The sequence below is a fragment of the Bombus huntii genome, chromosome 1 (assembly GCF_024542735.1).
Source record: "Bombus huntii isolate Logan2020A chromosome 1, iyBomHunt1.1, whole genome shotgun sequence".
In the NCBI taxonomy this organism is placed as follows: domain Eukaryota; kingdom Metazoa; phylum Arthropoda; class Insecta; order Hymenoptera; family Apidae; genus Bombus; species Bombus huntii.
The window spans coordinates 4798147-4811386 of NC_066238.1; the positions used below are offsets into that span (position 1 = coordinate 4798147).

The window sequence follows — 13240 nt, forward strand, 5'->3', positions numbered from 1 at the left end:
TCAAAATTCAGGACACGAAGCAAAACAGAAGACTTCCCTTCAAACTCATTTCGCTTAATTCGTTAATATTCATATTTTTAATTCTGCCCATGGAATAATTTATACTCCTCCTCGTAATTTTCAAGAACAGCCTAATATTTCTCCAATATTCTGCTTCCATTTATTACAAAAATTGTACTATCGTTTTCTGCCTTTCCCACCCATTTACATTCGTTTCGACATTTAATTAAATTTCCTCGATTGAATTCTGGTGCAGTTCAACTAGCAACTATAACTCGCAGCTATATCTATAGACTATAGCGAAAATTTTAACGAAAAGTATAAAACGAAATAAGAAGAAGGAGATAATGCATGGACGAATCTAAGTTGATGAAGAGTTCTACTTGTAAATTGACTTTAGAATATTCATTTACAGACTAGAATATCATTTAAATAAATCGCTGGTTTTTCTTCATCCAATATGATGATCATTTTTCAATATCAATTTCTAATATTTTTGTTTCATAACGAGTAGGACAAATTTTAATTATCCCATCAGAAGATTGGTTTCATCTCGACGAACAATATTGAAAATAATTGAATATATTCCGACACTATAATGATTACTTAAATCGATTTTTATGCTGTATATTTTGCATAATGCATACATTTTGTATTAGAGCATAGTTCACGCTTATTTCAATGTTTCACGCAGTATCTTATTATTGATACGAAGTACAACAAAATATTGCAAAGCGTTGCATATAAGCTCGAGACTGTATTACGATGGAACGTCTCTTTTAATATATTATCCGAAATTGGTAACATTCTGAAGGCTAGACATATTGAGCTCGCAAGGACTGCAAGAGGTTCAGGAAACATTGATGCAATATGCTGCTGTCAATACAAGTTTCATTATACTCCTACATCATGTACCGTATAACAAGCTTCTTTGACAGAGATAAATTAATTTTAATACACGAGAGACACCAATTTAAACTTCGTAACATTGGCAAAACTATTATCTCTGCAATTTAAATTACAAATTCTAAAGAGACAAATGATTAACATATCTATATATAAATATTCGCAATTTACTTACTACAGTAAAAAAAAATATGACTTATTTTTGTCTTTGTTCTTTATCCACCAACTTCGTTTCATTTTCCCAGAATCAAACAACTCCATTAAAATTTCATTTACCAAGCGAGATTAGCGAAACGAACGTAAAGAATGACGACTTTCTTGCATACTTAACCCACACGACTCAACGTCTAAAGACACAGAAAATTCCAACTAGCAGAATTTTTCGAAGCACTGTGTGTTTGCTCACACGACCCTCCGAGGGGTTAAACCATTTTCCTGGACGCATACCAGCCGCCATGGAGCAGCGAATAATTTCATCCTTCGCATGGAGATTGTCCAGGAGCCATCGCACAATGGTCGTTGGGAGGACGTGGCCGTGGTCCCCCTAATGGGAATGTTAGGGAAGACGACCTCGTGTTTGGAATAACACGTTGCAATCTACAACGGTTAGAACGATGTAGCAATAATACAAGCGAACGATACATCGTCATGTGCACATTCATCCGTATATACGTATATACCGATGGTTATAAGCATTAGGATTTTAGGATACCTTTTGGATATTTAGCATAAATTGAATGGTCATTGAATAGTTGTGCGGAACGCAGTGCCAGGCTTTTGGGTACAAGACGTGTCCAACTGGAATTTCTTCTCGACGTTTTGTTAACGTTACAGATAGTTTATCCAAGGTCTGAAAAAGAAAGTTTTCGTTACGTGCTTTTAGACCCTGAAGAAACTAGCTGCAAAACGTGGGAAAGAAATTCCGTTTGGAATGAAAGCCTTGAACAACCCTGTGACGATTAATATTATTAAGCGTGACAATCCGGCTTGTGGAAGTCTTAAAATATTATCGTTATCGTATAGTATTAAATATTTTTTTTTTATTATTTAATTTGTACTTTACTATTTGTCCAGCTGGACATTTGGTGAATTTTTCTAACTTAATTGCTAAATAACATGTGCATGGCTACCCCTAGCAGGATACCATCTTCGGGATACCATCTTCGATACCATAGTTTGACTATTTTATTTCTTTAGTGAGATCAGTAGGGTGTTTTCCTTTTAGTCTTCGTATTAAATATTATCGTTGATTTTATTTTCCATTGATTATTAGTTTCTTCAAACTCAATACACTGACGTATTAACTACGTCAGTTATTTGAGTCGATATTTTATTGGTAAATGGTCAAGTTCGTAATCATGATCCTGGACTTTATAATCAGCTAATTCAACAAGATAGCAAACACACTTTTTACTCATTAACTTATTATTAACTCGCATACTATATTCTAGTAGCATTTCCCTATTTGTTGCTATAAATTGATGAAATTATTTTGCTCGATTTTTGATTAATTTGATTTGATCGTAAACATTAGTATGCATAAGAGCGTGCGTTTGAAACACAAGAGCACGGACTCAGTCGTGGATGCTATCACGAGGACTCGCGTGAAAATGTTTGCGCAGGTGCATCCGTGTCGGGTACAGGTATGCTCACTAACAAAGGCTGCATTATGAAGATACAATGATGCTGCATAGGGGGCCGCTCGCTGTGGGGCGGATTTTAATCGAATTACATCGTCCGATCGACGTGATTCGCTGGGATTATTTCGGGTTAATGCTCCGCCAACGCTGGAACACGCGCCACGCCGTTAATGGAACTGACGAACTTTCGTCTGTCGCGTCACTGCCTCTATGTAGTTTGTGCAGAACCTGAAGTTGATTGAAGCTTGCAGTTTCTGATTGTAATTCTTTGTGCGTGGAAAATCGGATGTTGCTGTAGATTCTTGTTTTTTCTGTTTTTTTTTTTTTTTTTTTTTCTTTACGTGTCATCTGAATGAAAGATAAAGTATTTATTATAGTCTCTAATTTTTATTGTTAACTAAGTTAGTTGAGTTAATGGATTAGTAAGTTACAGTTATTAAAAGTAACGTATTTATTTTACGCATATATATTTTTTAAATCTTGTTTTATTCGTCTGTTCGAAATGAAATTCTCAAATCTTGTGAAATTCATATTTTTATAAACAAATAAAAAAGTAGAGTCTCTGCTAACGATAAGCAGAGATTTGTCTCGGTCTCTGAATGTTATAACAAAAATTGTACTTTGGAAATTTTATATATTTTTACGTACTTAGATCTTTTATAAATACACAGAGTTGACCAGTCTGTCTGCTACTATTATACTATTGCGTTTCACTGCTATATCGTCGTATTGCTACGAAGCAATCTGTCCATTGCGATTATTGATTTCTGCATTTCGTATCAAAGCGAGGAGTTCCAAAGGTCACAAATAAAATTCCACCTATAGAGCGACAAAACTCGATATTTTTTCTCTTTTCACTTGCTTGTGCGCGTGAAGCAAGTTTAAAGAATTATTTTTGAAATTGAATTCTTTTGCATGTTACTTGCGTGTACAGCTATTTCCCAATTTTCTCGTATGTATGTATTCTCGTTTGTTAGCTTTTCACACGTGCAAAACTTGATCATTATAAAGTGTTTGTAACGCAAAAATATATCCATGCGTTTTAAAATCCGTAATTTGTTCTTTCTATTAAAAAAACGAACGACACGAAATATATTGAGATTGTTAATTAACCGAGTAACACGGTAAATCGTATTAATCGATAAGATACTTTTAAACAATACTTAACAGCTTTTTATCGCGTGATTCTCTTCATTCCTTTCTCGCAATTCCCAAACGATGTCAATGAACCACCGAAGATGTTGCCAAGATAATATCTTGTTTTTAATTAACATAAACGTAGCAATCACGAGGGGCCTCGTTGAAAGCATAGCCACAAACTGACCTGGCATAACAAAGGAGAGAAACGTTTTAAGCGTGCACCTTAAATTACACCAATTACACTTATCTCCGTCAAGTTAGAGTCCCACTTACCAAGGGGTTTAACGTGAATCCCCGTAAGGAATATTCCATTGCAATGATGTCATGAGCGCACTATGGTTCACGGCACAAAGATCTCAAATGTAATTACACGAAACCATTAATTTCACGCTACCGCTCAAACAATCAAATAACATTAACAATTCCATCAACTGCATTTCCGCTTCCAACAATGCTAATTTCGAGATGTAACAAATACCTCGAATGATGTTGCAGTCGGCCAATAAAAGTGTCTTTATATTTTCGAATAAAAACTGTTCGTACAATTATTGGCGAATTTATCTCGAATATTTTATACCCTTTTTTGTTTGTTTTTAATCAAAAAAGTAATCATATTATTTGACATTTTGTTTTCTGTACAGGGAAATAAAGCTTGAAACGAAAGCTCGTATAATCGAAGGGTTGAAATATCGAAGAATGTGGTAAACAGAATCGACAGTGAAATTTCAAAACCTATACAATTTTAGCACATAATGGAAAATTTATTCTTCAAACATTTGGAATATCTGGAATAATATTTACCAGATGGAAAAACGATAAAGAGATTTCAATTATTTTGAAGATGATGTATATTTTGCTCGCAAAATTAATATAAAACTGACAATGGTATATATATGAAGAAAACTTTTCGAAGAAAATTAAACACAAAGAAGATAACGGCGTGTTTAAATGGAGGAAAAACTTTCAAAAGTATTTAGAAGCGATTCAATTAAAAGCTATTTGTTGATCCCTTTTCCTCAATTATTAACTCGTAACCTACAAGATTATAAAAATTATTTGTAAAATAGAATTCCAAATTTATTACGCAAATTCTAAAATTTATTACGCGAAAATACATGGAAAGCCTAATTATGCTCGCTCGTCGCATATAATTATTCGTATTGCGGAAGTCGCTCGATGACCCGGTTTGTATCGTTTTAACCGTTGAGAACCGAAAGCTGTCAGTTCGAAAGGTCGTGAGTACCTGCGTGTACCTGCCAGACTAGCCTGACATGCGTTGGCATCCCAGCATCCTTTTATGGGACTAAACTGCATTCTTCGGCGACTTAACGTCGAGTTCGCCACGGCTCGATCCTCCTTAAAATAGGATCGACGTGTGGATCATACGCTGGCTACAGTGAACTTGAAATATTCGCCAGGATATTAATTAACAGAGAAAGTTTTAGAGTATGTGAGAGTGGAATTTCAATTACTTGGACGTCATATGTCACTTGTTGCGTTGCACATTGATAATGTAGGGGAGAGTTGATGAAATTGAGTCATTGAATCGTTAGCCTGGTTTTAGATGATGTATGTAGGAGAATATTAATATCATTATCGGTTGATGTATGGAAAGTACTTAGTGACTGAGTATATTTGTTTTTCGTAACGTTTAATGATTCTGGAACATTGAAGAAAGATTTAGAGATCAGTTCTTAATGCGATAGCGTAATATATTTGTGCACGATTCGAACTAAAATTTACTTGTCTTTAATTTCATGGATAAATGAAATACACTCGCGAAATTAATATTTTTTTGACGATGAGATTTACCGAAGCAATTATGTTTCATTAAAAAATTCAAAATTGAGATTTTTTATCACATACTTCCTTGCTAGCTCCCTTATAGTGAGTTACTGGTGTTTTAGTTTCCTTAAAATATTTAGTAGATTTTAAAACGAGTTTTAAAAAGAGTTGGCAAACTCATAGCTAATTTCTATATTGTGTTAGTGTACCTGGAAGATGTATCTTCGTCAGTGAAATTTATTTCAGCTAAAATAATAATTTGAATTTTATCTAAAGGTGAATTAAAAAGAATCACATATACATATACAAAGTGTCGAATAATTCAACGAATTCGAGATGATTTTGAAATATAGTTATATCACAATAAAGCAATAAATATGATAGCGACATCCAATATATTAATTTCGGTGTAAATCTTAGTTTCGTAATTGAATGTCAAAGTGACCGATCAAGAGACATTTAAAGCTGAATTAGAAGGGAAATTAATTTCTCTAATTCGAGATTAATTTCCAATCACGTTTGATCACTCGTGCATGGCAGTTACTCACGTAGCGGTTTCTACTAATTACTTCTTGATTAAAACCTTTGGCTACGCTTTCGATCGTCTTCGTGGCTCGCACGATCTACATTGCGGAAATGTCATCGTTTAATTCATGATTAATTGAGGTGACGAAACTGCGGGCTAATTATCGGCATACCTCTAAGAGTACGCTGCAGAATGCAGTAATTAAGAACGGGCAATAATTAATGGATTTTACTTTTACTTCTCTTGTTGAAGATAAAAGGTAGCGTCTTGAAGAATTGGCGAATTACAGTCGAATGATTGCATTGTTGTTTCATAATGAAATTCTCTGAATTAAATTCCTTCGAGCAAAGTATTCGTTGACAAAGAGGACGAAATAGAAATTTGACAGTAAATAATGGAAAATAGTTTTTATATATCGTAGCTATATTTTCATTTAATTTGCCTCATTTTATTTCTAAAAATTTGATTTACGTTATATGGAAATAAATACTCGAATGTTTATTATTTCAATGATGGAAAATTAAAGTCTTTTTTCTTCAATTTTATATAGTCGGAAAAGCATTGAATTATTTGAACACTAAAATGTCATAGGTTGCTTTCTGAACTTCAACCGAGAATGTTTCAAGGTAATTGAGGATTAAGCTTTGAAAACGTTCCAACGGTTTCCGTTAATTCAGTTGAAAGGAACTTTGATCATTCCGACAAACTGTCATTCAGCTTCCATTATTCAATTGCTGTTTCAAAAATTGTCAAAGGAAAACGTAGATAATCGTAAAAAATTGAAGCTTTTAATGCTCATTTTTCCTTATAACATATCGTTATCGTATCATTAATTTATCTGCCACACGATAATATCCAATTACTTTGTAGAAACAGCAAATTGTAGATTCTAGCTTTTACCGTATAATTAGCAGTTTATTAAATTCTCCATTGAGTCGTAATAACGATACGTTATACAATTTTTTGTGATAGCAATTACTCGTTACTCGCATCACTGGCAATAAATTGTTTCTTAATATTTAACCGACTAATTATAATCACTTGAGTTTACCAGTGATTTTTCACGTACGTTAAGCAACAATAAATAAAATCAGAATAAATAAAAGCAGAAAATAGAGTAAATAGCAGAAAATGGTGCAAAAAAGGAATTTTTATAATATGTGTATGATCGAAACGTTCACGCTCTGTGGAAAAAAATCATATTGCGGTAGAATACAATAACATAAAGCAAGAAATTTCGTTGCATGTGTAACTGAAGTATTCTCATTCGTTTTAAAGTTTTTTGCACTTTTTCGTTCATCTGAATGTAAAAATATCGATAGATTTGCATATCTAGAACAAAATTTCGTGATATGATCGAACAGCTCTATTCCATTCTAAATTTTGTAATTTTGCAAAACCAACTTTTCTACCGATAAAAATAGTGTTTTACATTCAGAGCCAAAAAATTTCGAAATACAGTTGAACAATTTTTGCCTGTTTTAACTTATTCCCATTGTACAAAATCTATTGTCCAATGGCAAGCGTATAAATAAAGACAAGTTTTTATATCAAAAATACAATTTATTTCAATTTGCAGTTACTGTTCGAAATAAAAATCTGGAGGCCATTCTGAAAGTTTTAATTAAAACTCATTTCGTAATATACGTAGCTGAATCCCGCGAACAAATGTTTCCTTATTTACACGTTTACCGTTACAAATCTCCGATTCCTAGTTTCAAAAAATTATAAAGATCTTTACATATCGCGAATACACAATGTGTTCGACGAAGAACAATAAACATTTGATAGAACACGCGGTACGTACAAAACGTATTTTTTTTATTGATGAGGAAACGGGGTCGTTCACGGTTCAACCACACCGATAGTGTGACGCGCTCGTTAATTTAGGCTAAGATCATCAAGGCGCCACGTTTCCTCGGCGACATTCGTCAAAGTCGCGGCATGACATCATTGTTTGCCCTGAAAAATGGATGGCGAGGATCCCGTTGTCATAGCACGGAGGCACTTTAATTGAACTCACTTGAAGCCTCAGTGAAACACGAGGCGGCGGTTTTCCTCGTAAGCGAGCCACGTTCATTGTTTGCCACCGTTTCGTTTGAAACGTTCGTTCTATCTCGTAGCGACATTTTGCTTCCCGAAATAGCCGCTCGAGTTGCAGAAACGGCTAGGATTTTATGGGATTCAATTGATTAGAAGGACGAGCTCGCTTTGTACGTGCCTGCAATCTCTGAGAGGAAACGTGGCTTGTTGGTCGCTAATTCTGTGAATGTTGATAGGCAAGTTTGCGTCGTTTTTATTCTTTCAAAGAAAATCAAATCGATCGTTTTATCTGAAATTTGTATCAATCAATCTCTAATTTATTGTTACATATTTTTTATTATCTTCTGATTTTTTTCTATCTATTTGGCATGTTACTTTTCCTTCTTTTTTTTTTTTTTTGTCTCACTTGAATGTTCCACTGTTGTTATTAATTCTTTCAGCACCGATGATTGTTTGAACGCTGTAGAAATTCCTTTTTGATCTGTTATTAACGATAGAAACATAGTTCTTCTGACACTTTAGCGAAAAATATGTAGTGCATTAAAATCAGGATTAAAATGAAAACATTTATTACTTAATTAGTTAGTAATTTGTTAAAGTACAGTGTTGCGTATGTCGAACGTGAAAGGTTAACATCTTCTTCCAGTGCTTCTATATACAGCCTCGTTCGAAGGAAGAAGCATTTTTATCGCCAAAGAGTTCAGCAACAATCTATACAAATTACGTATCACGTCTTTAAGGGAAGATGCGAAACCTATCTTCGTTACAAACTTTACATGTAACTCATATAAAATACGCTTTACTGTGGAACAACTAACCGATCAAATGTTTGACAACAGATAATTTCTCTAGTAAAATTACATCATCTTTTTGTAGGCCACGATTTGACGATTCAAATATGCATACATTCTTTGCTCAAAAGTCTCAGAACAGCTATGTATATTTGGTTCGCATAACAACAACAACAACAACAACAACAACAACAACAACAACAACAACAACAATAACAATAACGATAACGATAACAATAACAATAACAATAACAATAACAATAACAATAACAATAACAATAACAATAACAATAACAATAACAATAACAATAACACCAATGATAAGAATGACAATAACAATAACAATAATACCAATGATAAGAATGACAATGGCAATGACAATGACAATGACAATGGCAATGACAATGACAATGACAATGGCAATGACAATGACAATGACAGCAATGATAAGAATGATAATGACAATAATAATAATAATAATAAGTCTCAACTATGAAGATTTACAGTATGAACGGTAGTGCATAAATTTTGTATTTCTTTTGCAGCAAAAATGTGTGAAAGCGCGTGCCCTGTACGACAATATCGCGGAAGCTCCGGACGAGCTTGCTTTTCGAAAGGGCGATGTTCTTACTGTCCTGGAACAAAACACCGCTGGCCTCGAGGGATGGTGGCTGTGCGCTCTGCGAGGTAGACAGGTAATTACCTTCTTTAACGGAACTTTCCGTCTTTTTTACTTTTCAACAAGAAAGCTGATTATATTTTACTCGGCTACAGTATTTTACGTAAAAAAATACGGCGGGACTAGTCTTACAGTCGAGTCTCGTTGCGTAAATAACATAGTGTTATTAATTAATTAACCGTGTAATTACCTCGTATAACGTGAAATTCCTTAGAGAAATGGAAGTTCATTAAGATTTTGGATAAATGTTTAAATATTATACGTTGACGTTACGGTTTGATTATAAAAGAAGAATTCTTGCGAGGGTGTGTTGGATCTTTGATGCTATACGAAATTGCTTTTTTTATGAATATTGTGTGTCAAAAGAAATTAAGTTGTTACGAAACTATTAAGTTGTCCGGAAAGTGTTTTTCTTTCTCAAACGTGTTTTTTTATAACAATGCACCTTCAAGCAAACGTGAAACCAAGTCTGTGAAATGTTTATCTCAACAGAATAAAATGGATCGTACGTAATTCGACAAAATAACAAAAAAACAAAATAACAAAAAAACAAAAAATGTTGTGCGTCTATTATTTCCTCATAAAACGAAAGGAACTTTTCAGACAACCTAATACAAATAAAGGTATCAAAACTAATTCGAAAGGTATATAATCTTTCTCGGGAAGGAAATTGCAATCTATAAAACAGTCTTTTACACATCGATCTTCAGAAGCGAACGTTTCACTTGTAAACAATTCCCACGCGTCTCTTGAAATCTTCAAGTTAATTATCATTTCATCTTTAATTAATCTTCGATTATCATTTTGCCTACGAGCTTCCCAGCAAGCTATTCGGTAAAACAACTCTTTGTCAATCGATACAGCATCAAAGTTCCACATTTGCCTAAGTCTCTATCTGCATACAATAGCCAGCATACATTCTCATATAGCTAAATAGAAAGCTTCAACCATCGTCCATCATCGAAGCTCTCTTTAACCAGCTTCCCACTCTGATCCTTAAAAGATTTCGCAATTGCCCTAGTTGACGATCGAACAGCCACTTACGTAAACGTCCGCGTTCATCGAGATCACATGTGTTCGCTCGTGAAAGCCTCTCGGTGGCTCTATCAATGTCCGACAGACATTATCAGCTGTTCTAGACAAGAAACACACAAGCCAGAGTATGGGCGCCATCAGAATATTATTTATTCTCTTTGCATTCACCGATGATATATCAGGCGACGCAACGTCATTCACGATACGTTGTGGATACTTAATTTCCAGGCGATATCTAATTTTAAATGTATACACTCCACGATAATAGAATATATATATCGTTTATAAAGGATATGTATAATTTATAAGCTTTGCCAAATGCAAAGCTGGACAAATTCTAAAGTACAAATTAAATAATAAAAAAAAAGGAAAAATTGTATAATCTTTAGAACACTTAACAGAAGTTAGGAAATCATTAAAATCTTTGAGAATGATCTTTTGCATCTCATTTCAAATGTTTCGCTACGAAAGAATTGTATATTCAATAACAGTGACCTGGTTGATTACGTATATGTAAATTGAATTTCTGTTTTATCTATTTAGTTATTAAATGTTTCAACGAATTGTAAGTCAAATACAGATAGTGAACAGACTTTTTGGATTCTGACTTCTCGTATTAAGTTTGATATTACATTTTTTCAATTCTGATCAGGATTTTATAGCAACGCGTAATTATTAATTGATTACTTTTCTATAACTTTACAAACAGCCATTGCTCATTTTTATCTTGTACTTTAGATCGATATCCTGAACAAACACAATATACTGGTCCTTTCAATATTTTCTCAGATCTAGATCGATCATGGTGTTTTATAATTCCAAGGCGCTTATAATTAAGACATATACAATTCGTAATAGCAAATAAATCCATTAAAAGTATGTTATATATTTCATTTAGTATCGTTCACTTCGGCTTGCGACTTGTATCCTATCGAAAGCTTTCACACAATCACAGAGTTAAATATGAATAAAGACATACCTCGATTAGATCCGTTTCAGTCTCTACAAACTTGCATATAGTACAATTTATTTTCAAAACGAACGACATAGCACGTAAAGAACGAGAGATTCCTAAATAAAGAAGTTTATTCAAGAGATGGACAATTCAATTGACGAGTCAACTCCTCCTCTCCTTAACAGTCGAAGATTAACAGGTTAAACGAGCAGATTAATAACTTGACTACCACGATGGTCATCGGTGACTCACGTTTTTCTTAGTAAATTCTCCAAAACGATTAAAATAAGATAAATTTCACGGATCAAAAACTGCTCAAGAATGTAAATGACGGATAACATTGGCAGAAAAAGGTGCGCAAATACGTTGTAATAATTTAATAGTTAAATACTATGGTGTAACATACTCCAATTTATTGTCCCCCGCCCCCTTCTCCCCATGTCAGGACAAAATGTATATAACATTAGCCTAGCAGTCAATGTATTGACAATGCAAGTGTCGCATGAACGACGTCGCAACTCAAATGAAAGAGCTATGCCGCTCGATGCGACTAGACTCGTTTATCTGGACAAAGACGTTGTTCCTTTCTTTCTCTCCTCTTCTCTTAGCACATGACACGGCATTATTATCGCGGAAATGGGACGTTAGGCCGCACCGTTACAGCCTCTGATCTAAGATCTTCATCTACAACTTTAGGAGAAGAGATAGAAAGAGAGAGAGAGAGAGAGAGGAGAGCCGTAGGAACGAGCTCGAAAGTGCGATCCAACTAGAATCGTTTCCGCGTTCGACATCTGTTCGAAAAATTTCGAAACGATGCGATGTCTGGCGGTTCCACGACCTACGGCAATCTTCTTGCCATGCTTATCTATGATATTCTGAAACCTATCCCTACATCGTAGCAGCAGTACACGTCATGTCTGTTCGGACAACACGCTGGATGCTCTTGGAATGCGGAGAAACGATGATGGTTAAGCGAGGTCGGTTCTTACCGGTCGTAACTTGTCACAAGATGGATTTATCGGAACATTGTTAGAAGGAAGGAAGTTCGACTGGAATTTTTTGTGCGCCGAGTTAAATTCTCTTGTGCGCCGTATTCTTTTTCGTGAAAGAGTTAGATCAGGTTCGAGGGTGATTTTTTTCGTGGAAGCTTTTTAAGTTAATTTTTCAGGGAAATTCGTTCGATCGCTTTTCAAGGCTTTGCGATTCATTTCGTTCATAAGAATAAGTAGTACAGTGTAATGTATCGATAATTTGTGTTATACGAACCCTGTTTTGCGTTATTGTCTCTATGTGTTGCTATATGAACTGTTTTAAATTTGGAGATAAATTCGTTTATTTTGTAAGTAGGTAGATAGATAGATAGATAGATAGATTTACAAATTTATTAATTGTATTATTTTTGAAAAAAGAAAATCGAGTATCGTTAGTATCTATTATTGATAATACGAATATTTTATTGCAAGCGTAATGTGATTAATAACAGCAGTATAACTATGAGTAAAACGATTGATATATTGGTATATTGCGGTACAATTTATGTTCGACTGACAGCTATGGTGTTTTCAAACATTGACTTTAAAAGCTTGTCGATTCGTTATACTCACATTCTTCGCTTTTAAAACGCATTGGTCATCCTTGGAAGTGCTCTTACGTTTCACTGCACATAAACGCAGGTATAGTAAGTACATTTCTTGCTGACGTTTAGCTTGTTTGACGACGACGCATTCTTAGCATGGCTTT

The 13240-nt window shown here is 34.3% G+C and overlaps 1 protein-coding gene across 1 annotated transcript in view; it reads left to right on the plus strand.

Moving 5' to 3' along the window:
* LOC126868589 (breast cancer anti-estrogen resistance protein 1) overlaps positions 1 to 13240 on the plus strand; it is a 165951-nt gene that overhangs the window by 85984 nt on the left and 66727 nt on the right. The window contains exon 2 of the mRNA XM_050624223.1: positions 9377 to 9526. Within this exon, the coding sequence (XP_050480180.1) occupies positions 9377 to 9526 (150 nt within the window). The remainder of the gene's footprint in view (positions 1 to 9376; positions 9527 to 13240) is intronic.